The sequence below is a fragment of the Xiphophorus maculatus genome, chromosome 24 (assembly GCF_002775205.1).
Source record: "Xiphophorus maculatus strain JP 163 A chromosome 24, X_maculatus-5.0-male, whole genome shotgun sequence".
Lineage (NCBI taxonomy): Eukaryota > Metazoa > Chordata > Actinopteri > Cyprinodontiformes > Poeciliidae > Xiphophorus > Xiphophorus maculatus.
The window spans coordinates 1,104,179-1,132,166 of NC_036466.1; the positions used below are offsets into that span (position 1 = coordinate 1,104,179).

Genomic DNA, 27,988 nt, shown 5'->3' on the forward strand with positions numbered 1-27,988 from the left:
ACTTGCCTACATGGCATTTTAGTCTTTTGTCTAGCCTGTCACAGACTTGTGAATGGAGACAGGGAGAAGGGAACGGCATGTCACCTTGGCCAGGCCTCCAGCCACTAATGCTCTGTTTACTTTATCCAGACGCTCATCAGCTTGGAATCTTTTCATTATTCATTATCTAATTTTTGGATATCAAACCCAAAACTCACAAGATGGCAAGACTGGATCCATCTGCCACTGAGACCTCGCAGGAGCAGAAAACTCCAGGAAGCTTGGTGTTCTGTGCAGGGGAGATCTCCTTTGAAGCAAACACTTGCAGATTTGGTCCCGTTTCCAGTGTCAGGTAAAAATAAGTGTGATGAAAGGAGAGAAGTGTGAAATATGAAGTGCGAAGGGAGAGAAGGATGGAAAACTCCTTCCAGTTGGAGTCAAACCAATTAATGTAGACAGAAGTCTGCTTTGGAAGCCAATTTACTACGACTCTAGTAAAGGGTTGCAGATCACATCAATCAGACTTTTGAACATTTCAAGACGCAACATCTAAATTTCATCCAGAAAGACGCAATGAAGGGAACTTCATGCTGCCAGGCAACAGCGAAACCAACCGTGACGCCTTGCGGTTCACACCGATCTTTGAAATCAAGTGCAGGTTAGGGAATGTTTCTTTGTTTGTGACGTAGCATATGCTCTTCAATATGAAAAAGACAACAAACATACCCGATGGTGTTTATTGTCTGGGAATGTCTGCAGAAGGTCAGCTACTCAAACAACCTCTCCAACCAGAAGGATTAGCAAGGAAGAAATGAACTCTCTAAGAGCGCGTTCACACCAGGCCTGTTTAGTTCGCTTTAATCCAACCGTACTTCATTTGTCTAGAAGGTTTGGTTTGTTTGGAGAGATGTGAATCCGCAATTCAAAAAAGCAAACTCTGGTCTGCCTAACCACCTAGGTCTCTGTTTGAATTCATATATGAATGCCAAGCAGTTTGAGGGCCGTTTCAAAAGCAGGAAGTGAACTATAGCCCAGAGCATTCTGCAATAAAAACAAATGGCGTGTTTTCTTTAGCCAAAGACAGAAGCGAAATCTTACAATCACTAAAATCCCACACTATCCCCTTTTTATTTACATTTTTGTGAATAAAGAAGTGTGGCTCATGTCTTCTTCAGAGGTTTTTGTGTCGTTTCCTTCAGTGGTTCTTGGTGCAGCGCCGCCACAGGAGAGGAGGTGAACAGGTTGTTTGATCCGGTGCAGTGAAAATGTAACAAATGTTATAATTTTGGTCTCCAATCGAACCACCCCAAGGCTCACTTTTGGGAAGTAGAAGTCAACAAGTCTTCCCAATTAGTTGCTAGTTGTAGTTTTTTCTGTAATATTATCACAAATATAAACATGTGGAGTTTGCTGAACTCTGCCAGGACACTAAACTGGAATCTTGCAGTTTGGTCAGATGAAGCTGAGATTGAGTTTTTCCCAGGCAGTTCAATGAATATACGGAGAAGCACTACAACCCAACTGTTACCTAGGGGGGAGGATGTGTGATGCTGTGGGCTGGCTTCTTCTCCAAGGACTGAACTCTTACATACCAAACTAGGTTCATCTATAAGTATGGATTGAAATTGTTCGTGGATAGTCAATGATGCCTTTCTGTTCAGTGATATTTAGGTCTAGAACTGCTTCGTGTTAAAGCTTTGCTGGTTTGAACATACAAAGATAGGTTAAAGGCACACACTTTAGCAGACGTAATTTCTCCCTGAATTTGATCCCAACACAGCGTCCATTAGCATGCGAAAGGAAAAACAAAGCCCCGGGACTGACAGGAATAATAATTAGCACCCGGTGAAACAGAAGCGTTTGGTTTCTGTTTTCCGGCGGAGTGAAAACACATTTGAGAATGAGAATGATCCGGTGTGACAGGAGCCCCAATGATCACAGCAAAGATGTACTCAAAGCCAAGTGGAATTGATCCAGAAAATGTCAATACTCGTGAAAAGAGGTTTTCTCTGTTATCTGAGAAGACTGGAGAGAAGACGACACAATGGGATGTTTATGAAAATGCAACTCCTGCCAAACAATGTGCTGCTTTTTGGAGACAGTAGCAATGTCAGTTTAATTAAAGCTTATAGTTAGAGAGCCCTTGGTTAGTCTGAGCTATCTGCTTTGGACTAATAGACCATTTTCTCCCCTCATTTCATCCTGCTACTCGCCATTTTTGCACTACTTGGAATTACAGCTTATAACTTTGTTTTTTTGCTTTAGATAGAAAGTATGGCAAGAACAGCAAATTTGGATGAAGCTACTGCTGCTATTAACAATGCATACTTTAAGTTTTTCTTTGAAAAGAAAGTACTGCTAACGTAAGTGATTCTGTTGATGGACTTACTGCTGACTAAACCGTGTGTCCTCGTTGTATTAGAAAGTACACCACGCTCTGTGCTTCTGTCTTTATCCGTCTGCATTTGAACTTATGGTGTTTATTTCACTCTTGATTTTAACTTAGCATAAAAAGTATGGTTGTTCTAGTGGTTGTTCTCATACTGTTGGGAGGAGTTCTTCCTCTCTACTGTCGCCACGTGTTTGCTCAAAATCGGGGACTGCTTCAAAGTTAACAACTGAGTTGATTATCTTGTGAGTTACTTTACATTACTTTGAACTATTTGTTGTGAATGGCCCTTTGTAACTAAACTGAACTGAACTGTGTTTAGCTGAGGGATTATTTTAAAAAAATAATTATTTGAAATGTATAGTACCTTTAGGCGCAACAAAAATGTGCAAATACTTGAAACACCTCCTAAAAAAGGCGTATAACTGACTAATTTAATCATTCAAACACCAAATATACCTTCATATGCATTAATACAGATGGTGGAAAGCGTCTTAGCTAACATCTCCAGTGTTCCTTATCTCCACCACTCTTAAGGGAACAAACACCAGCCTATCCAGTAGCATTGCATCTAGTTTCCGAAGATGCATTTTATTTTGAATTTTTGACATGTGCGATTTGAAAGAATATCAGCTAAAAGACCAAATTTGCAAATACTGAACCGCAAATAGGTCCGCTATATGTTCACGATAATTCTCCTTAGAAGCATGTAGCTACATCATATCACTCCACAGATGGCCTATTGTTGCCGTCCTGTCAAAATGGGCCGTAGAGCGTAGTCAGTAAGCTCCACGTTGTGCACAATCGGGGCGCAGCATTTTGCTTTGCATTTTTGCATTGTGCAGCCCCAGGCTCCCTATGTGCCATTGTATCCATGTGGAAGATGGGCTGCCCCAGTTCGGGGTAAAATCCACGCTTGCTCTGCCAGGAGCAGTACGCTTAGCTGTGCCTCTATCAAAGGGCGCTGTGAGTCTGAGGGCCTCACGCTTTTCCACCTCGTCTACGTCTCTCTGAGGCATCACTGTGTGTGAGGGCGCGGGCCACACAGGGCATTATTCATGTGATGCTCTCTCTCGTTCCTCGCTGTGTGATATGTAGGGGAGGTTAATGGGTTTGGGCCTCTATCTGGACGATGGAGGTTTTTAAGGAGCCCCCCTCTTGTCACGCAAACACTTTTCCCGTCCGAAGAAACTTTAGAAGCCGCGATAGCGGCCATAAAGCATCCACAACCTCTCCTGTCCTGCAGACATGTTCTACCGACGCGCCACTGGACGACGTTCCTTTTCTGTTTTTATTTTCGACCACCGCTGGAAGTCCTGGCTTCCAGGCTTTGACTTTTACAACCTGGCGCTGATATAAAAGGGCCTCTAAACTATCCCGAGCTGGGATTACCATAAGCAAACTCCACAAAGCACGTCATCGCTGCGGGCAAACATCAGGGTGGCACAGGTTCTCCTCGCTCCCGGCAGCCGAGCACAATCTCTGGCATTATAAAAGCGGAGCGGCGACGCTCCGGGACCGTCTTCACGCTTCTTTTCCCCCTGTAAAGCAGGTTCATTTTATGAGATCATTGTGCCACATGATTTATTTTAAATCCAGCTTGCCATCTCTTGTTTTCGGTGCTATAATCTTCCATTTCAAAGTCGCTGGAAGGAGATCTCCATCCTACCTGCCCCAGAAAATTCTCAGTGTCCTTCACCCTACTTTCCCTCCCTTTTTTTTTTTTTTAACTCTCACATTATTCCCCTCACCCTCCCTGTCCTCTTGCTCTCCCAGGTTGGAATGTGGCTGTGTGGGCCAGTGTCAACTGCGGTCTGTCCGCAGTCGCAGCCAGCGGCTCAAAGCCTTGGAGTAAACAGGGCCCGGCTGCAGCCGCCTGCCGCTGTGCTAAGTGAATAATTGCACTGTAAGATGACCGCCGCTTCGCAGCTACACCGCCACAGCGCGCCGTTCACACGTCGAGTACCCGCACACAAAGCTACGCTTATAAACATAGGGAGGGAGGGATGGGTGAACAAAAACAGACGGAAAACAGCTGGTTTTACTCTGCACCTCAAAAAGATGTAAGGCTGTGAGCCACAAGCAAATCTTTTTTTCCAGTAGGGCATTAAGGAGTATTTTAGCCGCTTTACAGAGATCTGACAAGATCTGGGCAGGATCGAAAAGAAAACATGCGGCTCAATGCGACGCTACTGCTACACCATGAGTGGGCAAAGCTCAGCAGTGGTTTTATTCTTAAAATTGTATGTACAAGAAAAGATGAATTACGGTGCATTTTCACCTGTTTTTCCTCGCAGTGTCCCACTTCCACCTGTTTCTGGTTCTTTAACGACCTACAGTAGCTAATAGAAGATTAGGAAAAAGACGCCACAGCTTAGCTAACGTAGTATGCATGTGGTGCAGAAATGTTTTTATTTTTTTTACCCCTCAAGGGGGTCTTTTGTGGGCTCTAGAGTCCCTTATATGAAAGTAGGCTGACAGGAAAGGGGGAAGGAGAGGGGGGAGGACATGCGGCAAATATCGCCGGGTCCGGGAATCAAACCTGCGACGGCCGTGTCGAACTCAAGGCCTCCAAACATGGGTCGCGCTACCCCCCACGCCACCGTGGCACGCCCAGTGGTGCAGAAATTTGCAGCTAGTTTTAAGGAAGGTTTCTGTATTCAAAAGTCAACTTCAGCTGCGGTGAGGAAGTTCATTGGAAGTTTTTGTTGAGTTTGGAAAAAACAAAATTTGATTTCAGTTGCAGAGATCAGAGTCTTACCGACTGAGAGCGATTTTTGTTTATTCCCGAGATTTTAATTGGCTTATTTCATCTTTTCACCGAAAGCCTACGACACGTACAAAACTCATTTCAGTAAACATATTAAAGCGTAAAGCATTCACTTTCACAGAACAAGAAACAAAGTACATCACAACAGTTTGATGCATTCTTTACAGAGAGTAAAAAGGTTTGGTGGAATTTTGAGTTTTAGTGCATTTAATGAACCTAACACATCAGCTGTTTTTAGTCAATTTTTTGAGTCAAGTAAAAACTGAAAAATGTGATTATTGGTGGGTTGTTTGTTATTAGAGATTCACAATATATTGATATTTACATTGGTATAAGTCGATGTTTGTCATTTTTAAAGATATTAGTATTGGTCCTAACCCTACACAACATCTAGATGCTGTGTCAATGTCGGTCAATGTTGATATCAGCCTAAATTTTTGTATCAGTGAATCAATAATTGTAATATATTATGTTTCTATACTTGGTTATCTTAAAAAGAAAGCATAATGATGCGGCAATCAGCCAGTAATCAAAATAACATAATTTTCAATTGATTGGCTCAACCATTAGCAGGTCAAATATGGAAAAAAAGCATAAATGCAGGAAGAGTAAACACTTACATTTTTTTTATTAAAACAAAATTAACTAAGATTATTTTATATTGAAAAGAAAAAACAGAATCGACCAAAATCTGAAATAGCACGAATGATAAGGAATCAGTATCAGCCACAAAAAGCCCGATCGGCGTATGCTTAATGAAGATTGGTCAAAGAGAAATAAAAGTAAGAAGCTCTAAAGAGAATTTGAGTTTATTCTCAGATGTCTGTTATTAGTAAAAAGTTGAAAGTATTTCATAAACCAAAGACCCAAACACAGAGCCCTGTGGAACCTCAAATCATAACCATTACACTGTAAGAGATCAGTGTCCCACAAAAACTTTTCATCATGTTCATTAAGTTCGTTTTGCTAAAATATTAGAACTGTTATCCATTTATGCATCAAACTCCAGATTGACAAACATTTTCCAAAAGCTCTGAAAGAATTCTGGAAGGACATCTTTAAAATAAATCAGGTAACAAAATCATGATTCTCTTCCCACTTAACTTTCTCTCTCTGTTGTGCTCCACTACCACCTACACTAACTCTTTAACACTCTCATGTGGTGGATGCTGGGAGACCCTGACAGCCTAATGTGGATCTGATTAATGGAGCAGACCTGTGATGCTGTCTAAAATATGCCAGACATGAGTCTGCACTGCAGCTAGCGGCCGTAGCGCTTCTGTGTGAGCATGCATGCAGGAGATATGCCGGCCTGCTCCAGTGAAACTAGGGAGTTGGCAAAACAAACAAACAAACAAACAAAAAAACGCACCGGTCTTTCGCAGTGGGAAGTCATCCCGAGGGTTGTAGACGCCCAGCACCGGGTGATTGTAGGTGGACACTGCGGTTTGTGGAGGCGAGCTCTGGTCCAGAGAGCTATGTTGGGTTTTTCTGCAATAAAAAACCCCAAACAGAAATCATCAACAGCGTGTTTGTTGAAAAGAAACCATCTCGTCCTCGTGGACCTAAACGATTAAGGCGTCATGCAAATCGCTTGGCAAGGATGCAGACATGTGTCGCCATCTGCTCGCTTCCTACAGTACAAAGTGTCATTTGCAGGAAAAACTTAAGCCGCGTTTGGATCTGGCCCAAATGCATGTTCCTGACAAGAGGGTACGCAGTTGTCTCTTCCAGAACTCAGTGGGAGGCTGAGTCCAGAGTGAAGGAGTTTATATTTAAGTTAGGAGCAGAGGCAGAAGCACACAGACACTGTATTACGTAACAGTATTACGTAACATTACTTATTCTCTCTACTGCATTTGTAATTTATGAATTTAGTTGTGCCATTTCATACAAATAAAACAACTATATAGATGTAGAGGTAAATAATTTTGGAAAATGTAAAATTCAAACCTTACAGCTGGCAGAAGTTGAAGGAAGACAAGTCATAAACCAGAGGGCCCAAAACAGAGCCCTGTGGATCCTCAGATCACAACAACATCCCAAAAAACAATACATTAACTGTTAAACCTTTAAAAACATTTATTGAATTTGTATTTCACACTCAAATTAATACATTTCCAGCATGAGATTACGATGCTGAAAAAAAAAGTTAATTCAAGGCTTTTTGCCCTCATTTTATTTCCTTCAAAACTGCAATTTACAAAGCTGGTAAAAAGCAATATTCCAAATTTTATTTGCTGAGTTTTTTTATTGAGTAACAAGTATAGGGTATTTTTTTGTCCTTTTGCTTCTCAACTGTGGATAAAAATCAGAATTTTTTTTTGCATGTCGTGTCAAAAATCTCATTTTTCTCATGACATTTCTCGGCTATATTTATTCCTCTGAGACGTCAGAGAAGAGGGAAGATGTTGCGAGGACCACGCAGGCGGTTCTGAACCGTCTTCGTTTAATTTCAAATGTGATATTTTCTCACTTCAACCACGAATGTGTTCTCAACTGACACAAGCACAAAAAGGTTCAAGACTACAGACCAAAAAAAAAAAACAAAACGGTAACAAGAGGGAGATGAATAATCTCACCTTTCACCTGTGGTTTTACTTTGTAAAACAAGCAGAAAAGCTAAACCTGCACTGATATTATTCACTGGCGTATCTTTCAATCTACCGATGTATGCTTCTACATAATGAACACTTCAGTCGACGTGACGTTGCTGTGTTTATGCTCACTCCGACTTGCGGCAAAAAAGAATCGGAAATAGCAAGTATGCACACCTGCAAAACGGATCGAGGAATGCTACAATTAACTTCAAGGACTTTCAGCCGTCGTCAGGATCCAATATCCTCCTCTCACTTTAACGTCTGTGCATGTTTGTTTTCTGTCTCTAATCACTCAGTGAGACCCAAACAGAGCAGGTAGGAGGACAGGAAGCATGCGTCATTACTTAGCTGTCAGTCCACTGTTTTCTGCTGTTTCCAATCAGGTGATGGTTAAGGAAAAGCCGTCTTACCGGTACCAGTAGGGGGCGTCGTTGGGGAGGCCACCCTGGTTGAGGCTCCGCTGGGCCAGCGCCTTCTTCTTGTTCAGGACGAACTCCTGCAGACGCATCTTCACCTCGGTGCTGGCCACAGCACCTGATGTACACAGGTAAACACAAGATGCAATGAATTTCTTGTATTTAAAATTCATCAAAACTTGAGATCCCTCCTAAAAACATTAGTAACTATTTATTATAATATTTCAAACACCAAATACATCTTAGCAAGAGTCTTAGCAGTAATTGTCATCTAGTCTTCCTTATCTCCACTCTATGGCGTTCAGCCAATCAACGCCAAGTATTATAAATGGAACTCTTGGATTGGCTGCATCGCAAACGTTAGTCAATAGCGTGAAAGTAGCATTCCGGCTAGGTATTTCGGCTTTTTATCAATTGTGTTTTGTTCCCCTAAATTTAATGAAGAAAACACAATCTTATTTATTTGGTAAAATATTATTTTATTGATTTAAAATCAGTTGATTTATCTATTTGTGAAATGCTGCAGACAGGATGTGGATTTAGGATTAAAAACAGACAATCATCAGCGTAGAAACCAATAACTCAGAGGCCTTCAAAACGGGAAATTTAATAATTGTCACATAAGAAATTAAACAAAAATGATGGAAAACTCATTGGAGAGATTTGAAGACACCATCGCCACACATCACACTCATACAGACACACACGGGAGAAAACACTGCAACCCTCTGACTCCCCGCTTGCCCGATCCCTGAACATTTTCCATAGAGTGTGAGAAGGCGCTGTCTCAAGGACGCCTGTCCATTTGCTTTCAATGAACTTGTTGAGAGAGACGTCCAGAGGTAATAGCTCGGCCAGGCCCGCGCCAAGGCCACCGGGCTATTACCGCTCGTTCACCGCTACAGAACGCGCCGCCTCTCCGAGTGAAATGGAAACGCATGTGAGGCAAACACAACAGTTATTTCAACCTTGGAGCAGCTTGAATGAGGAGCTCTTACTGAGACTGGCTGCCTGAAGCCTGTCTGACATGGAGAACTATTTGCGGAGCTATTTAGGTGTGGAAGTGTCTAGTTTTGCTTATTTTAGTGCTAAAAGACAGAATCTGTAACGAGAGGTGTCAAATCTTTTAATGAAGTTTCTCCTGCTGCTTCTAATCTCACCTCACTTATGGTGCTTTTGCGATAATTTCGCTAATTGAAGAACCACAACCTGAAGTTGTACTCATCACCTCTGGGACAGAAGCACCATTTAGTTACAGCTGCAAGTCTGTGGAGTAAATCTGAACCAGATTAGCAGATCTAGAAACTAAAACCTTTGCCTGTTTTTCTTTGCAAAATAGCACAAGCTCAGTCAGATCGGACGGAGAGCATCCGTGAACATCAGTTTCCAAGTCTGGACACAGATTCTCAATTGTATGCAGATTTGGGCTTTGACTAGGCCACTCTAACACCTGAAATTGCTTTGTGTGTTGAAACATTTTGCCATGTGAGCCAAAAACATGCACACACAATTTTTGAAATATTAATACACACAAAATACATTTTTATTGTAATTCAATCTCACTTTTTGAAGAATAAACCTAACATGAAATATTTAAACAAGACAAAATTAATTGCACACAATCTTAAAAGCGTGGCACGAATTTGTATTTTTCTCACCTGAGTCGGTGCTGTGTTGTTGTGCTGAGTATTGCCACAAATTTGCAGTAAGATGTAGATTTCGACTTTAACTATGCCATTAAACGCATGATACATTTACTCTTGGGTCACAAAAATGTAATTTGAACAATTTTAAAAACATAAAACTAATTTCATTGTGGCTATTTGTACATTTTTATTTTATAAAGTATCCAGATTTTTCCACGTGAATTGATCTGCAATCATCATAGATCTGAAACATTTAAAACAAAATGGGTTTTTTTGCAGGGGTTTATTGTTTTCTAAAACTTCAATTGCAGTCCTTGCACGTCCACAATGAAATACAGAAAATATCGAGATCTAATGCAACACAAAGTGAAAAAGCTCAAGGGTTGTGCATATTTTTTGGCACGAAAACTTTCGTAAACGTCAGGCGTCGTTGTGGTTTCACACGCAGACGGGAAACACGCGGTGTCGGAGCGACTTACTCTCCTGGCCCCGCTCCTTGTTCTTCAGCAGCTGCAGCTTCTGCTCCCTCTGCTGCTTCTCCAGTTCCTGCTCCAGCCGGTGGTTCTCCATCTTCCTCTGGTGCTCCAGCAGCTCCTGCTGGTGCTTCAGGGCCAGCAGCTCCTGTTGCTGCTGCACAAAGAAACATCAGAAATATTGTGAGTTAAAAAGAAAACAAAAATGGAGAAGTGTTTCTCGGCTTCGTAAGACCTTTTCGTAACAGCCTCACATGAGCTCTCTTCAGAACAGATTCAATTCGCTCTGCCTTTCTCACTTTAAAAAAAGTATTTTCATTCAACTTCTGCTCTCTCTGAAGTAAATAACTCCGACAGCTGTTCAAAGCCATAAAATTAAACCTCTGCAATTCCTCTAAAAACCTCAGGCCAAAAGCTTTAGCCTTTAAACAAATATAAGCAATTTAACTGGGAACCAGGCTTTAGCAAAACACATAATCCAATCTGCTTACTTCCTCATTGCGCTGTTTTTTCTTTTTTATTTAAAAAGGCTCCAAGAGTAAATTTCTTTATTTTTCTGCTAAGAACCAATCTGTGGCCTGAAGGCTTGTCCTGCAACCAAAAGGTCAGGAATAAAATCAGCTCCAAAGCTACAATGTGCCCACAATCGCCTCCGCTTCATCACGCTGAAGGGTCCTTAAAAAAATTAGACCCTTGCTGTGAGTCACTGTGCATAAAAGCAGCCAATTAAAAAGCATTGAAATGAGCTTCTGCAATAAACAATATGCAGCTATTACTTGCATGTTCCCTGATAGCAGAACAAGACAACCTGAGGAAGCACAAAAAGTCTTTTTCAAATAATGCTTTAGATTATTGAAGATAAAAAAGGTATATAAAGCAGCCCCACTGTGAGAGGAAGTAACCTGATGACTATTTGGGCCACAACTGACACCAAGTGTAACTAAGAATTCATTTTTGCGGAGGAATTTTGGTCAACTTTTCTCTGCAGAATGAACTGAGCCATTAAAACGGGTTTGACGGACATGTTCAAACTTTTACTCTGCTACTCCAAAACCTTCAGGTTTTATATTCTATCGATAAAGTGAATCATTTTTGAAAACTGAACTTAGTATTTACAAAATGTTATAATATCAACATTATTTCTCGAGATGTGCCGATCCACTTTTTTCAGTTCTGATACTGATATCATTAGTTTCGGTCGATAACAATCGGATGCAGAACAACAGCTGAATTGACTAAAACATTTTCTTTCTTTTTTTTTTTTTAAACACAGACATAACTGTACCAAATTGCAAATTTATTTGATAACTGTAGAGCATCACAAGCTTAGTCAAACATGAAAAAACAACAAAACTTTAATTTGTTCACTCAGTGCAATTGGGAGGATAACAGCCAATATAAAATATTGAATAAATAAAATAAATAATAAATGACCTTTCTGGATCTTGGGTTGCTTGAGTTGGTTTTGGGTTTTGTTCATTTCTGTGTTCCTTAGTTCTTTATCTTTGATTAGTTTCTGTTTTACTTACTTTAGTTCAGTCCTTCTTAGTGTTTCTTGCTACGTTTATTTCTTGTCTCTAGTTATTCCTAGTTTTATTGTTTCTAGGCTCTAGTTATTATTTAGTGCTAGATTTATTTCCCATAGGTGCTTTCCCTCGCCCCGAGTGCCACTTTATCTCTCTCTCTCCTCACACCTGCAACCTGTTAGCTCGATAATTAGTTAAGTCTTTGTTCAGAATTTAACCTCCCAGTATTTACACCCAAGCACTGTGAACAAACAGTCCTTGCTGGATCCTCCAGTCATATCCTGGTTACTTCCCCATCGATACTCTGCTTGCATTTTGTTCCTGGTTCCTGTTTTTGTTCTGCTCTGGCTCCCTGCGTTCCCTGTGATTTTTGTAAGTTTTCAGTTTTGTCATAAACATTCAACATGATCCATGCTCCCCTGTCCAGGGTGTGTCCCGACTCTCGCCCATTGACAGCTGGAGATAGGCACCAGCACCCCTCAGTACCCCAATGGGATAAGGGTGTAAGAAAATGGATGGATGATCCATGGTCCCAGCTCCTGTCTGCTGCACCTCTGAGTGTGCAGACGATTCTCCGTGAAGAGCTGAGGAACACGCAGTCCCTCCAAGCTTGTTTAGTGACCGATATTTAATCGGTTCACAGAAATGGCACGTAATCAGCTGGGTTCCAAACACTGTAACTGGGCATTCTGCGGCAGGGACGTGAAACTGTGTTTACGGTGAGGCCAAATCAAAGCCCTGAAACAAGGCTGTGAATAAATTAGTGGCTTGGGGCCGAGAGGAGGAAGAGCTCTCTGGAGCGCAGCCAGCCATCGCTTTTTGACTTCAAACCGAGGTTGGGAAAGAGAGAAGAGGGGTTTTAGTGGGTGGGACCTCCTCGCCCACATGCACACAGGACACTTACACACCCAAAACCCCTTGTGGCTCTGCCGACCAGAGCCATGCACATCCTTCCCTCCTGAGAAACAGCTTGTACAGGAGATTTCTCTGCCGTCCGCAAACGTAGACGAGCGAGTGCACGCAAACGTTTTGATGAAATTTAAGAGGATGTGTATGTTTTCGAGTTTTCTAAGGCAATTCTATGTGTGTTTTGTGTTTGTGTACGTGTGTGTGTGTATGCCCGGTGAATAGAGGTGATTGAGGCTGGGGGCTCCGCGGTGAAACCGTGCGTCACGAACATCTGAGCTGTCCCGCCGCTTCAACCGCAAGCCAAGAGGACCCTTTAGATGGCAGCGCCCATTAACCAAAGCATCACGAAAACCGAGGCAGGACTCTGTGCTTGGCAGGTCATAACAGGGACGGGCTGTGTGTGGAATTTTAAGCAAGAGCGGCAAGAAGTACAGGAGAAAGGAGAGCAGGATGCGGTTTTAAGGGAGAAGATTAAACAAACGGTGTTGATTTGTCTTTAGCGTCTAATTTTGTTGCTTGGCAAAATCTCCAAACAGTGACACGGTTTTCATTTTCACTTTGCGTCAACAATTTAGCAACTTTTAGTTAAGAAGCATAATTTGAGTGCATTTCTTCAGTTTGCGTGGGGAAAAAACAGAAGCAATAAACAAAAATGCACTGTTCAAAATGGGAAAGACAAGAGAAGACGCCACTTGGATATTTCTGAGGAATCCAAAACTATTTTCTTGCTGTGTAAGTATGATGTGATCATGGTCCCAACTATTCAAAATGAGAAAGATAAGAGAGCTTATTTTCATGATGAGCACTACTGCTAGCCCAGGGTCTGTTTTGGTCATTTTGGTTTATTTAATCACAACTTTCTAGATTTCCTCAGTGACATGATTACTCCGTCCAGTCTTTATACCGTTTGATTTTTTGTTAATACATTCTGTCTGCCCTGTTTGGTTGAATAAAGGTTACACAAAACATAAATAATTAAGAAATTTATGAGTAAGGAAACAGCAACAAAAACCCGCCCCCATCTTTAGTCATAGCCAAGATAAAATTAAACAGGAAGTGTTATGAACAGGTTAAATGAGGATGAGTTTATTCACTCGAATGTACAGTAACAATTATTATAAGTGACATAAAAGATTTTTAGAGTAAGGAACTGAAGGAATAATCTCAGGTTCAGGTTATGTCACTGTACATTATTTAAAGTTTTTTCTTAAATTAAGAGATAGCGGTAAATATAGAGGGTGTTGTAGCTATTAACGGTCCTACCCGGGACACACAGAGCATTAAATGGTCACACCCAATAACAAAGAGGGAACCTGTCACCTTTTTAATAAAATAGTTCTGCAAATAACTGCCTTGCACAAAGGTAATGTTTCTCGTAACTATGTCCGAAAGAAATATTCTGTTGCTTTAATGCACCTTTTTGGTTTCATGGTTATTGCTTATGCATTTCTTTCTGCCACACTTTTTCTTTCCACTAAACTTTCCATTTCTTAACAGTGACTTTTAGTACCTTACCGTCCTGGTGGAGGGTGCAAATGTCATAATTGTAAAAATGAGCAAAAAAATATATTCCTAACATATCAGTTTGACATGAATTTAGTTATTTGAATTTTTCATTTGTTGAGATGCAATCAATGCAACACTGCTGTTTTTATTAATTAATTTTGGGTTGTTTTTACTTATTACATTTTTTAAGCATGGCATTTAAAAAAAAAAGGATGGTTAAAATTTTTTAAAACGTTATGAAAAAGCAACACAGATTGCACAAATTTAGTAATAAAACAGAAGTACAATGTTAAAAATAAAGCAAACAGAAATTGCCAAAAAAAGGAAAAGGATTTAAGGAAGTGTGAAAAGAGAACATGGGAGGAATAAGTGAAAGAGAGTAAATACAGGAGGAGGAAAGGAAGACGTTAATGGAAAGAAGAAGTTAATGACAGGAAGGAAGAGGCAAAAAAAACCCCAAGAGATCAGTGATGAATACGGGAAGAAAGAGAGTGTAAAAGAATGATGATGGAGGAAGAAATCTTTTTTTTTTTTTCAAAAAATCTGAAAGATTCACCACTTTTTTTAATTTAAAAAAGTCATAAAAGCATGAATGGAAAAAAATGTCAAAGGCAGCTAAAATAAAGAAGCAATATAAAGTCAAGCTAAGGATTTATCTTCACTCCAAACAAACCGAGTCAAATCTATTTTAAAAAAAACAAATACTGCAGAATCCCGCCGTATTAAAACTTTCTCTATTTCCTCGCTCCTCATCAACATGCGACGCCACAAAGTGATGCATGCTTATGTGAAAACGAATGAAATTTGGTACGTTAGAAGAGCTGAAAGACAGTAGAATCCACTCCGCTCTAATTAAATTCAACTCCAGCTTTTTAATCATTTAAAGGAAAGCTTCACACGTCCATTTTTCACACTCTTCCTGCAGCCAGACACATCTTTATATTGCCCTCATCCATCCGAGGAGTTAAAGAAAATGAAGCTAAAGTGCCTTTCTGTTTCTGCTCTCACTCGCCGCTCGAACCGAAGCCCTTTAAAGCTGATGAGGCTGCTCTTAGCTGCTGAGTTCAGTCTGCCGACTCCTGAGGCTGAATAAATTAAGAGCCGTCTTCGTTTGGTTTGGGGGAGATTTAAATAGCGACGATGTACAACCTGCTGGTTTTATGTGGAATAATTGGACTAATTTAAAACTCCATAGGTTCTTATTTTTGCGTCTTTTCAATGAATTTCTGCGAAACGGGTGAGCGAGGTGTGTAGAAAGAGGGGGAAATCCTCTTTTAATGCTGCTCCATAAATAATGCTAATTGTAAATGATGTACCTTAATGTGCTCCTGGAGCTGGGCCTCATGCTGGCGGGACAGCTGCTCGTGCTGCCGCTGGAACTCGGCGATCAGGATCTGCCTCTGGATCTGCTGCTTCTGCTTCAGAGCCAGCAGCTCCTGCTGCAGCTGCTGCTCGCGCACCGAGGCCGCCACCACACCGCCGCCACCGCCACCGCCACCGCCACCCGATCCTCCCAGGGAGCTGGGGGAGAGCTGGCCTGGCGGGGAGAGTGACGACACCTGCTGCTGCTGCTGGTGGTGGTGATCAACGCGCAGGTCCATGGGGATGGCAGCAGGGGGCAGACGCAGGGGCAGCGCAGAGTTAATGTCCACTGAAGAGGAGAGAAGAAGAACGATCAGACAGGTGGAGAGGTGGAAGGAGATAAAATGGATGGATGGATGGATAAATGGATGAGTGAATGATGGATAAATAAATTATAAAACGGTTCGACAGATGGATGGACTTATGAATGAATGATAAAACAGATGAATGGGTGGATAATGAAAGGTTGTTGTGATGATGTAAAGCCTTTCCCATTTTCTGCCTACTTCATGTTGCCAGGTAGCTCCTACTTCAGCGATTTCTTACTCCTTATCAAAACTGGGTGTGTGAGTGAAATTTAACTTATCTCTTCACAAACTGCGTCTAATCACAGGTAATTCCTGGTTAAGGAGGAAAATTACTGTTACCTTAAAGGCAAGGCTGGTTTGAATCACCCTTTTTCTCTTAATAAACAAAATCAGAATTTGAACACTCCTTTTCCACGAGAGAAAAATTTAAAGTCCTGCATTAAAACCCATATTACTGAAGATTTTATTGATACATCTCACACAAAAGAAATGAGCTCCTCCAGGAGTGTTTTATATCAGCGAGGCCGAGTTTCCTAAATAGGATGCACTCATAACGTCATGTCAACAACAGAAGCACATTCTGACGCCAAAGCAAGACAAGCGGAACAGGATGAATAACCAAAACACGGCACAAGGTTAAAAGACACGCTAGCAAACATGTTCCTCTTCTTCTGCACGTCGCCGTGTGTTTTCATACTTAGCACGACTGCAAGGTTATGAAGCTGAGGGCGGATTCATCAAAGCACTTCAAGAGAGCTGTTTAATTAGTCTACCTCTTAGGAAAATGCCCAGAAGAGAATTTTTTAAACTTTGAGATTTTCATTAATTAACACAAAAAAAGTCTCCCGTGTTTTTTATGCTCCTTCACTTTTACGGGAGGAATATACGTTAGATTTAAAAAAAAATTAAAATACAAGACTTGGCTATTTTAAGCAGCACATTGGACGGACTGCTTGTAAAACAAGAAAGCAATAAACGGATAACGAAGCTGTAAATCAAACCGTCGGAGTAAAGCTGTTGGATTTAGTTGCCATTTCTGAGAAAAAAGTTTATCTTTAATGAGCATCACAAATTAACTCCATGCTTGTTCCACGTGGTGAAGTAACATCAGTTCCAAGAGAACTATCTTTAAACTTGGTAAAGTCCTGATAAGATCTAATGGGAAGAAAAAGTGCCGTGCTGCTCCTCCACACGGCGCTCGCCGACCCATCCGACAAAGCCTGCATTGACACCCCGCCGCCCCCCGACTCCCATGCCCCAAAACCCCTGGCTCGGGCACAGGAAGCCCACCAATCCGCCGGCTTCCTACCAATAAGTCTGGACAAATAGGAGCCGATTGGTCTGATTATTTGCCTACAATGTTTGCGGAGAGCCGGGGATACTTCACGTTAATGAATCAGCAAACAAAACATCAGCGGTGAGATGAACTGACCAACACTTTGAGTCACTTTCTGCTTCTGGACGTTTCTTGTTTGATGCATTTCCCCCCATCCTGAACATCACCAAACTGTAACTGCACATCCAAGCAGCTTTGCTACTGCTAAGGCCATATGGCGCCTGTACGCTGAAATGCTCCACTCTCACTGTGTGCAGCAGGTGAAATGCCCCCCCCTGTGTGGTTATTGCAGGAGAACAGCACAACAACATGCAACAGGGTCCTAAAGGACTGCAGTCATGTGGGGGGAGATTACAACATGTCTCATAGGCTGCTGCTGGGACTAATTGAAAGGGAGCCTGCAAGACGCGGCCCTACGATCTGGCACGTGATGAGAAGATGAGAGAAAGGAGAGCTTTATAAGAAAAGAGGAGCTGTGTGAAACTGTGAATCGGTAGATTTTTCTTTTTTAAACCCTCTGACTCATTCAGTCTGCGATAGCTTTACCTGAATCTGCATGAGTCACTCTGTAGGTTAAGGTTAGAAATCAATGGCCGATCAAAAATCAATTAAAAAAAAAAAACGGTCTGAAACTATCAATTTTAGTTGACTTCTATAAAGAAACCTTAAAATAAAAACAGCTTTGAAGAGATAAACCAAGTGGAATGTTTTGGTCGATTTTTGAGCATATTGTTATTTTTTTCTTCCGGATTAATTCTTTAAAATCGGAGTAGAAGCGACGTCACACTGTGTGCGAGACATATCTGTTCCTGTAAAGAAGGGATTTACTACCATAAAGAAAATGTAATGACTTGGAGTTCAAATTTTAAACCGTCTGTAGAACTTTGTGTCGGAAAAGAATTACGTTAGCGATGTTAGCTTTACTAAAAACAGTCTTCATATGTATTTCCAACAGAATGTAGCTTGAAGGTTTGCAAAAGTTTCCAACATTTTCAAATCCAGCATGTTTCACAGCAGAGAAGTTGAACGTCTAAAAGGATTGAAGCACAGTTGTTGAAGTCCTGCTCTCTCTCGCTTTCTCACAGCCTAAATAAACATGTCTTAACAGTTTGCTTTTACATAGCTTCATAAACTAGTAATACATTAGTGCTTCCCTACCCTTACCTTCCACACTGCAGAGAAGCGTTCTCAGTGCAACTTTGTAGAGTTTAAATATGATTTGCTCAAGATTAGGAAAAAGATCTGTTTTCTTTTCTTTTCTTTTTTACTTTTAGGGTCAAAAGATGCCAATTTTGGTAAAACTTTGACCTGCTACCAACAATTATGTTTGATTTATCTTTAAGTTCTACAACTTTAGAAATGAGAACTCCATTTAAAATAATAATGTCTTGCTCTCTCTTGCTTTCTTGCAGCCTGAATTAACATAAAACATGTCTCGACATATTTATTTTTAAAACACAGCTAACAATGACTTTTCTTCACTTCTTTGCACCATGGTAGGAGTGTTTCAAATATCTGTTTCCTTTCCAACAGGCCAGTTACTGGTTAGAGCTGATCAAGCTTAAAGTTGTCCGATTTCAGTAGGCAGCAATTTTCGCGTTGCCTCTCCATTAAAGTCTAATATAGCTCTACCTGATTCTGCATGAGTCACTCTGCAGATTAAGGTTGCAAATCAATGCCTCATCTGAAGCCCTTTAGGGACAAACAGGTAGAAAAGCAAAGCAATCGGAAATATTGGTTTTGGGGACGACAGGAAAGCAGAAACGAGGAAGGATGGGTTAGACCTGCACTTGTCAGAGCTGCGCCGCAGCCTTCTCGGTTAATGTGAATCCATAACTCACTTTACCCCCCTCCCCCCCAAAAACCCCACCGGCACAAAATGTTCAGGGGTGGAGGGGGAGGTGTTTCTGAAACGATGCACTCATCGATGGCGACGCATGCGGATCCGTAAACACACCTCGCTCGAGGTCTCCGCCACCCTGGCGGTGCTAATTGCTCACCAGATGAAAAGCAGGAGCTACAGAAAGAAGTCAGTGGTGTCGTTACCCATCTTTGTCCTCTCCTCCTCACTGATGCACCCTCCTCCTCCTCTTCTGCTCTTCTTCCTTCAGTGTGTTACGGGGGAATGACAGCAGCGTTCGTCTGACTTGTCCTCATGCTCTCTGTCTCCGTCGTCCCCTGCTCCGGTCTTAACCTGATGGGTGTCTCCCTCCCCTCCCGTCTCTCTCCTCCCCTCGTCCCCGGCTTGCCCAGTGGTGACATCACAGGGCAGTCTCAGGCATGCAGCCTGTTTATTCTGCAGCTTTTCCAGGAACCAGCGGCTCTCTCTCTCTCTCTCTTACACACACAAACACACACACACGCAGCACTCCCTCTCTTCACCCTTTCTACTCTTTTTGGCTCGCTCCACCCACTCTCCCTGCTCCTAAGGCCGAGGAAATCCCTTTTTAGACTCCCCACCTAACCCCCCCACTTCTCCCACTCACTTCACGCAGTTCCCATCCCAAACTCAAAATCACAACAACCGCCTCTCCCTTTTTTTTTTTTGTTTTTTCTCCTCTTCGCTTTATATTCCCGGCACAGAATTTGCCTGCATTTCCCCCCCCAAAACAGATAAACAAGCAGAATGGATTCAAGGTGAAATGGAGCAGAGGAGTTTTCCCACTCCATTCTGTTTGCAGCGACATACTTTTGTCAATCTGAGGTTTAAAAGCACCTCCGACAGAAAGGTTTGAACCTTCTGGTGTGACGCATTTGGAAGAAGCTGTCGGTCTTCATAATAAACTGTGCAAAAAACAAAACAAAAAAAAAACAGATCCCGCTTCTGATCTCTCTTGATTGTTCATCCGGGGCTCGGTCAGCCTACTGTTTAAAGAAAGTACAAACAGTATTAGGCTTAGCGACTCGCTGAGCAAACTGTGGGCCCGAAAGCGTGGCCAGAAAAGCACGATCAATCTCTCCCCTTCCCGCTGCGGCGGAGCTGCGAATGTAAACTAACTTTCTCTGAGTCCTTTTTACAAGTAAGCGAAGCCAGAATCGTTGCAGAGACAATGCCAGGTTGAAAATAACGCTTTGAAGGGACGGTTGTGGATTTGTTTCACTTTAAAACTGTCAGTGCTGCCTCCAAAGTAACCTTTACAGCACAAAACGGCACAGCATCCTTTGCATTTGTGTTGCAAAACATCTCTCCAGGGTGGAATCGGTTGTGTTTTTCCACGCAGGAGGTTAAATTTATATTATTTTACAACCTGGCAAAGATCATTTTTATTACCATACGATAATGTCTGCTGTCCTTTCTTTATTTTTATTTTTTTTACCACAACAGTAAAACCACACGCCAACAGATGACCAAACCGAATCAAACGGCAGAAATCTTAAGATTTTTCCTGATCAACGGTCAACAAGCCCACGCCTTTAAACGACAACAACAAAACAGGACCCCAAACTCCACTGGCGCACGGCCAGTGGAGTTTGGGCTCTAATAGCCAAAAGAGAAGCTCGTGGGAATGACCTGGCTGCTGCTCGGAAAAGACCCGTTTTGATATGGGCCCTGTCGTCGCGCACTGACGTCAAGCGTGTTCCTCCGTTTACTGATGCGAGTGGGATAAAGGATAATGTGAGGGGCCTTCGCTGCCAAACCAAAACAAAGACGGTGTCTCGGGGGAGAGTCGCGTGAGCTTCCAGCGAGTCTTGCGCAACGAAGCCGGTGTACCTGTTTGAAAGCAGCTGGGTTCAGTTTCAGTGTGTGGGATCTAAATAAAGGCTCCCCCTTTGATCTGCAGCCTGATTTAGCTCAGACTTGTCAGCAGAAAGCACACGTTTCAGTTTGGATGGGGGCTTCCTGCCACGTAACTAAGACATTCTTTCTCGTTTTCATATTGGGCCACAACAAGACCATGAGTGTTCTTAAAGGGTCGGTTGTGCCGGAATGTATTGATAAAACCCGTTTCAGATTGTTAAAGGGACGGCATCACGTAAAATCAACATTTTTTCAGCTTAACCTCCTGTTATAATGTTAGTCCCTCATCAAAAACAGACCTGGAGTGTTCCTTTGATTCTTTAATCCTTTTATCTCCATGGCAACCATTCAGCTGTGCAAAACACCTGGCCTTTAAAGCACAGCTTCCCTTCAGATCTACAGTTTTCAAGCTTCTGAACTTCACTCAGCTCCTTCAGACTAGCCAGCAGCAATTAGCAAACACCTGGTGGAACTGAACAATAGCTGATCTCATTATAGGAGCTACTGCTCAGTGAAAAGCTGGTAAAAAACGTTGTTGAATAGTCATGTTGTGAAAACTTCCTGAAGACGGAGCTTCTGAAAGAACTTTTTAAAGAGACAGAAGCCCAATTTCAAGGTGTTAAAATACAAAATCAAATGTCTTTTACGTGATATTTGATATAGACAGCGTTTCTATAACTGGATGCAACTTTATTGTGCTATGAAATGATACTACATGCCTGCACAATATAATAGCACCCTTCTAAAATATTAATAAATAGCTGTGCCTGTGATCAACAAGTACTTATTAAAGTGGCATAATATTGAACATCTTTTCAGTCCCTCGAGGATCTTCTGATTGTTGTTTTTTTGTTTTTTGCAATAAATATCACTGATTTGTGGTTCTAATTTAGAAATATTTGCAAGAAATTTTGCCATATTCGCACTTATGTTTGACGGTTAATGTAACTTTTTGTTACTCGCCATACCAATCACCAACTAGGCCCGTCAAAAATAAGCAATAAATCAATTGATCACATGATAAATTAAAACGAGCTCAATGATTTCCATTTACATGATGTATGCTTTTCTTTTCTCTCTCTCTTTCCACAAAAACTGGATGACAAATGTCTTCCGTCTGCTGCTTTGGTGTCAGCTAGACCCTTTTTATCTGTTGTTTCTGTTGTTTTATTTATTTATTTTTGAATATTTAAAATGTCTTAGAATACCAGTGTTAAATGTTTATTGGGGCCTGCCCATAGCATAGAATCCCTATGCAATGCTATGGGCAGGCCCCTATTGTTCTACACCTCAAAATAACTGCTGCCTCCTACTACCGTTAATGCGGCTCGTACCGCTGCGTGGCCCCTCACAATATATATATCAAAACGTGCGGCTCAATCCTGTGAGGGGAGCTATTACTTTTGTTGGCATTTCGAGTAACTGTGGTGACATAATTAACAAAAAACAAGCCAAATTTAACTCAAAACAAAAGTCTAACTGACACAAAACAGTGTCAGTTAGACTCAAAATAGACAGAATTTAGTCTGCCTCTCTGAGCTGCTCTTTAGAACCACAGTGATGGCAGAACGTCAGAACTACAGACATGGTGGAACAGCTGCTATAAACTCATTGCATCTCTGAATGGTGCTGTTTATGTTATATCTTATATGCATATCATCTAGTGGTGGCAAAAGCAACAAAATGCTACTATGCTCTGGACATGATGACATGCTTTGATTAAATTAATAAATGTGATTCCAGTACCAAAAAATTAACTTTATACCAGATGAGTCTCTCTAACCTGAGAATGTGAACCTGTACTGGGCTGATTCTGTGCCTTCAAATAATTTTAACAATACTCCTGGAAAAGATTCATAACTTATAACTCTGAAACAGGAACAGGTCTGAAAAACAGCCTGTGTGCTACACTCAAGAGAGAGATTCATTTGATGCATCAAAGAGTGATGTCATCACTGCTGATATCATTGTTACCAGTGGAACTGAACATTCTACTGATGCATTAACATCAAACATGTTTTGAGCGTCAGGCGAGTCTGGTTTATATTCAAAGTCTATGTGAAGCGTTGGATGCGCTAGATTTGTCAAACGCTCCAAACGGTTCAAATCGCGCCGCGCTAGAGGCTTGAAGCACGACGCAACGGCCCTCGACGCGCCTCCACATAGACTTTGAATGCAAACCAGCTGCGCCTGACGCTCAAAACGTATTTGGTGTGAACGCACCATTATATGTCCAGTGTCATATTAGGTTAGTGCTTCTCAATTCCAGTCCTTAAACCCCCTGCTCTGCATGTTTTAGGTGTGTCTCTGTTTCAGAACAGCTGTTCCAGAACAGCATGACCTCTTCTGCAGTCATCAAGTACTGCAGTAGCATGTTAATCACCCACAGATTCAATCCAGGTGTGTGGCAGAAGGGGAACACCTAAAACATGAAGGGCAGGGGGCCTGAGGACCAGAATTGAGAAACACTGCATTAGTTCCATCATATTAGGACCAGGTTTTGGTCCTAATATGATGGACTCATTGTTTTGGGTCAGGGGTAACATTTAGAGGTAAGATGCTAATTAAGTTTTAGTTAGGGTTAGGGTTAGGAATAGACTAATATTGTTTGGGGTTAGGGAAAATGTGTGGATTAGGCAAAATCGCAGCTACTAAAATGAAGGAAATCAATGCAAAGTTCTAATATGGGTCGAAATAGTTTTGACAAACCTGTACAGCATTTTGTTTTCTAAATCATTATAAACAATGATGATATAATATTAGGGTGTTTTTCTGCCAATTGTGTAGCTGCAGTGTACTAGTAGTCTAATGCGTTGAATGTGCTGAGACACATTCAACGCATTAGAAACCAATCAGAACCAAAGGTTTGCCTTTTGGTTCTGATTGGATGTTTCTGGATAGTAGCAGAGCTAGATGCATTTTCGCAGATTCTCTGTTTCATATTCTACTGTCAGACACTTTTAACAAATATTCATCCATCCATCATCTAACACACTTATCCTTGCGCACACACATTCACACTGTAGGACAATTTAGAGAGATCAATTAATCAAGCAATTAATGCCGAGTGTTAGCAAAACCTAGGTTTGGATAGTGACCTAGGTTAGTGCCACTAGGTTAGTGCCACCTGGGGGTGGGTCGGCGTAAAGGCCGAGCCGGGCATAGATTGGCCTTCATGCCAACGCCAACATGAAGCCCCTTCATGCAACCAGTGGAGGTTGGTCGCATGGACGTCTCTCTTTCCTCTGACCTCCATGTTTGTGTGGAGGTTTGGCTTTGCGTGGACTCCTCTGATTGCAACCTGGGTGTGGGTCGGTGAAAAGGCCGAGCCACGCTATGCATGGAGACCCCTGGTTGATTGGAGGTCTGTATTTCGTTAGACCTCCCAGATAGATTGGACGTCTGTCTTTCCTCGTACCTCCCTGGTTGATGGGAGGTCTGTATTTCCTTAGACCTCCCTGATAGATTGGAGGTCTGTCTTTCCTCGTACCTCCATGGTTGATGGGAGGTCTGTCTTTCGTTAGACCTCCCTGATAGATTGGAGGTCTGTCTTTCCTCATACCTCCCTGGTTGATGGGAGGTCTGTATTTCATTAGACCTCCCTGATAGATTGGAGGTCTGTCTTTCCTCATACCTCCCTGGTTGATGGGAGGTCTGTATTTCATTAGACCTCCCTGATAGATTGGAGGTCTGTCTTTCCTCGTACCTCCCTGGTTGATGGGAGGTATGTCTTTCCTTGAACTCCTCTGTTCGTAGGGAGCCTTCTATTTGCAGGGGAGCCTCTGGTTGGGTGGAGACTCTAGGATGGTTGTTTTCCAGAGCAAGTTTTAACTTCACCTTCAGGTCTGCAACCTGACCCTGCAGAGATTTCACTGTTTCCTCCTGTTCTTTGAATTTGGAAGCTTGCTCTGTGTGACTTTTGAGCTGCTCCTCATATTTAAGTCTCACTCTATATTCTTCAACCATTACTTCTATCAGACCTTTATTGCGGGAGGCGTATTTTTCAGCCTCCCTCTTGAAGTAGTCCAACTGTTGAAGAACGCTCTTGTCAGCTGTAACTTTGGTAGAGCAAGAAACCTTTGATACGTGGATCTCTGGCACGTTTCTTTCATGTTCGCGTTTGACTCGCAGGTGATGTTCTTTTACTACCATTTTTTGCAGTTTTTGAATCTCCTCCTGCTGTGATTTGACTTCAGCCTGGCATGCAATCCTTCGTTCTCTTTCCTCATGGAGATCAAAAATCTTACCCTGCAGTTCTTTTTTAAGATCGTCTACCTGCTTTGTGAGATCGATGACGTGTTGGCTTGACTCTTCCACGACTTCCACCGAGGGGGTAATCTCGAAGCCAGCAGAGGGAGTTGTTTCCTGCTCGACTTCCAATGATGTTGGATTCTCTAAGTCGCCGGAAGGACTTGATTCCCCCTGGATCTCTGTTGATCCGTCTTCCGGCTCAATGGGGCTGTCTGTGTCTTCCTCGAAAGGGAAAATGACAGCGTCGTAGTCGACTTGGATGTTCAGGTCCATAATGTCGACCCATGAAAGCTCAGGTGGAAAAGCTTCATGTTCACAAGCAATCTGTTGTTGCTTCATGTCGATGTTCTGGTAAATTCTTGCTTCTCTGAAAGGCGTGTAATATCTGGAATCGATATCCCGCTTGCTTCGATTAATTTCGAACTTGCTCTGAAGAGTGATCTGTCGCGATAGAACTGAGGAACAGGTCTGAGAAAACGCTGTCTGCGAGCTACATTCAAGAGAGAGACTCCTTTGTGGTATCATAGAGTGTCGTCATAACTGCTGATGTCATTGATACCATTTGAATTGAACATTCTATCAACCTTATTCCTGGGAGGCTTACTGGGGAAACGATTAAGGGTGTTACTTCCGTCGCCCACCAGAAGTAGAAGTATTTCATTGTAATTTGGAGGGTTTTTGGCTAATCTATATTCATGATAGAAGTTACATCTCTGTTTTCAGTTATTGTACAATATTTAGTAAACTTGTTTATGGACACCGTCTGTTATCAGAGAGCTATTCAGTACAGAGGATTGTAATTATGAGCTTAATCACGGGGAGCAACAGTGACACCGCGTTAAGTTTTGTAACGGAATTTCAAAATAAAAGCCTAAATATTCCTCTCAGGGTAGTGCTAACTAATATTAGCATTTACTATCTTTTTTCTCTCAGGTTATTGCACTGCCCTGCTGCGCAAGACAGTAAATTAACCTTAGCACAAACCTTTGCATTTCACTGCCCCCATTAGCATTAGCCTTTTCCCTAAAAGAAGCTTTTAGCTATTTTTCTTATTTATTAGCCATGCTTAGTACACTGAATGGAGTGATGCTCCACATGCTACTGACAGCATTTTGGCTAATGTTAGCAGTTTGGCTCATTTTAACTTGTACACTAATTTCAACATACTGAATGGCATAAGTCCATGTTACTCAACATGTTTGTCAATCTCCACATGCTATTGAGTACATTGTAGCTTACTTTAGCATTGATGCTAATTTGTAGCATCAGAACGCCCACGAAGTGTGCCAACCGACAGGCACACTTTGGCAGGCCTCGTTTAAATTTCTTCAGAAATTTTCTAGTTAGAATTTATAGTTTATTGATACTTGAGAATGAGTTCTTGCATTATTATGGTATTACCATTGTAGTACTTGAAAATTGTTTCAAAAAGACGATATTATCGTTTATCGCAAATAACTGCTTGGACAATTTATCGTCCAGCAAAGTTTGCTATCGTGACAGGCCTAGCTCGCATCACTTCAACCAAATGTGGAAACAACAAACTCAATTATGCATTAGTGCAAAAAAAAAAAAAAAGAGTTAATTTTGGAGATCACGGAAACATAAAAATTTGAGAGTTTGCAGATAAAAATGATTTTGATTGGATTGATAAAATATTACCTTGAAGGTTCTGTTTATGCGTCTCTTTGGAGTCTATAGGGCCACATTAAAAGCTATGGTGGTCCAGATTTGGCCCCTGAGCCTTGAGTTTGACACACATGATTAAAAGCATCAAAACTAAGAACGTCCACCATGACAGGAGGCGTTTCTAACCAACTGGCTGGCACGAGAAAGCAATCTCCGACTCGTCGCCGCCATAACGATGTCAGGCAACGTCTCTGCAGCGGCGCTCTGTAGCAAGAAGGAGGGAGGCGGGAATGGGAGCGGGACCTGGAGGTGGCGGTCCCTCCCGGCCTCTGCAGCAGGGCTCTAATGGAGCGTGTCACAGCTCGCTGCCTGGGCTGACGCAGGAGGAGGAGGAGGTAGAGGGCGCCACCTGAACGCAGAGCGGTAAACCTGCTCTCCCTAAAGCCAGCCGCACTGGAGACGCATTTATCGCATGGGAGCTTCCTGTAAGTCAGGGCTCTGGCAGACGATCACGAGCTCCAGCTGCCGCACATCCGACGTGGAGGAAGCTCTTAAAACAATCTGTGCTGCTTTGTGTGAACCCAAACTCAGGTGTTTACTTTGACTCGTGTAACTCCCAGCAGGTGCAGCAGCCACAGCTTTGCATTCCAGAAACAGAGCGCTGTCGGTTCGGACACCAGCATTACCTGACGAGTGCAACCACAAACACATCAGCACTTTTTTATAACTTTAATGTTGTTGTTTTTTTCTTTACAAACAATTTATTGCTCCAAAGTGTCATGGCAAGGGAGACTATCCTTTTCTGAACTTTTTCAGCCAATGTATAAATGCAAAGGTTCAGTTTTAACTTAGGACTTTTTAAAGTGGATGGATGGTTGGATAAAAAGATGGAAACATTTTTCCATCTTCTCTTCTCTATTCCTTCCCAAACCAGGAAAACTCTTCACCCTACATTTTCCCGCCTGTGTGAGATTAAAAAAAAACAAAAAACAACGCTCTCAGGTCACAACATGGAAACCTCGGCAGCTCCGTATCCAAGACAACAGCTTTCCAGAATATCTGATGAAGACGCTCCGGTGGATTTCAATATTTCATCACCCTAGCCGGAGGCGTGTAGAAAACAAGCCGGTCTACTGCTGATCCGACAGC

At 42.0% G+C, this 27,988-nt stretch overlaps 1 protein-coding gene across 2 annotated transcripts in view; it reads right to left on the reverse strand.

The window, feature by feature from the left end:
• LOC102218232 (histone deacetylase 4-like) overlaps positions 1-27,988 on the reverse strand; it is a 67,032-nt gene that overhangs the window by 16,685 nt on the left and 22,359 nt on the right. For both annotated transcript variants that reach the window (XM_023329595.1, XM_023329594.1), the window contains 4 exons: positions 15,531-15,865; positions 10,280-10,430; positions 8,149-8,272; positions 6,511-6,629 (listed from right to left, as the gene is read on the reverse strand). In XM_023329595.1, the coding sequence (XP_023185363.1) occupies positions 6,511-6,629; positions 8,149-8,272; positions 10,280-10,430; positions 15,531-15,865 (729 nt within the window). The remainder of the gene's footprint in view (positions 1-6,510; positions 6,630-8,148; positions 8,273-10,279; positions 10,431-15,530; positions 15,866-27,988) is intronic.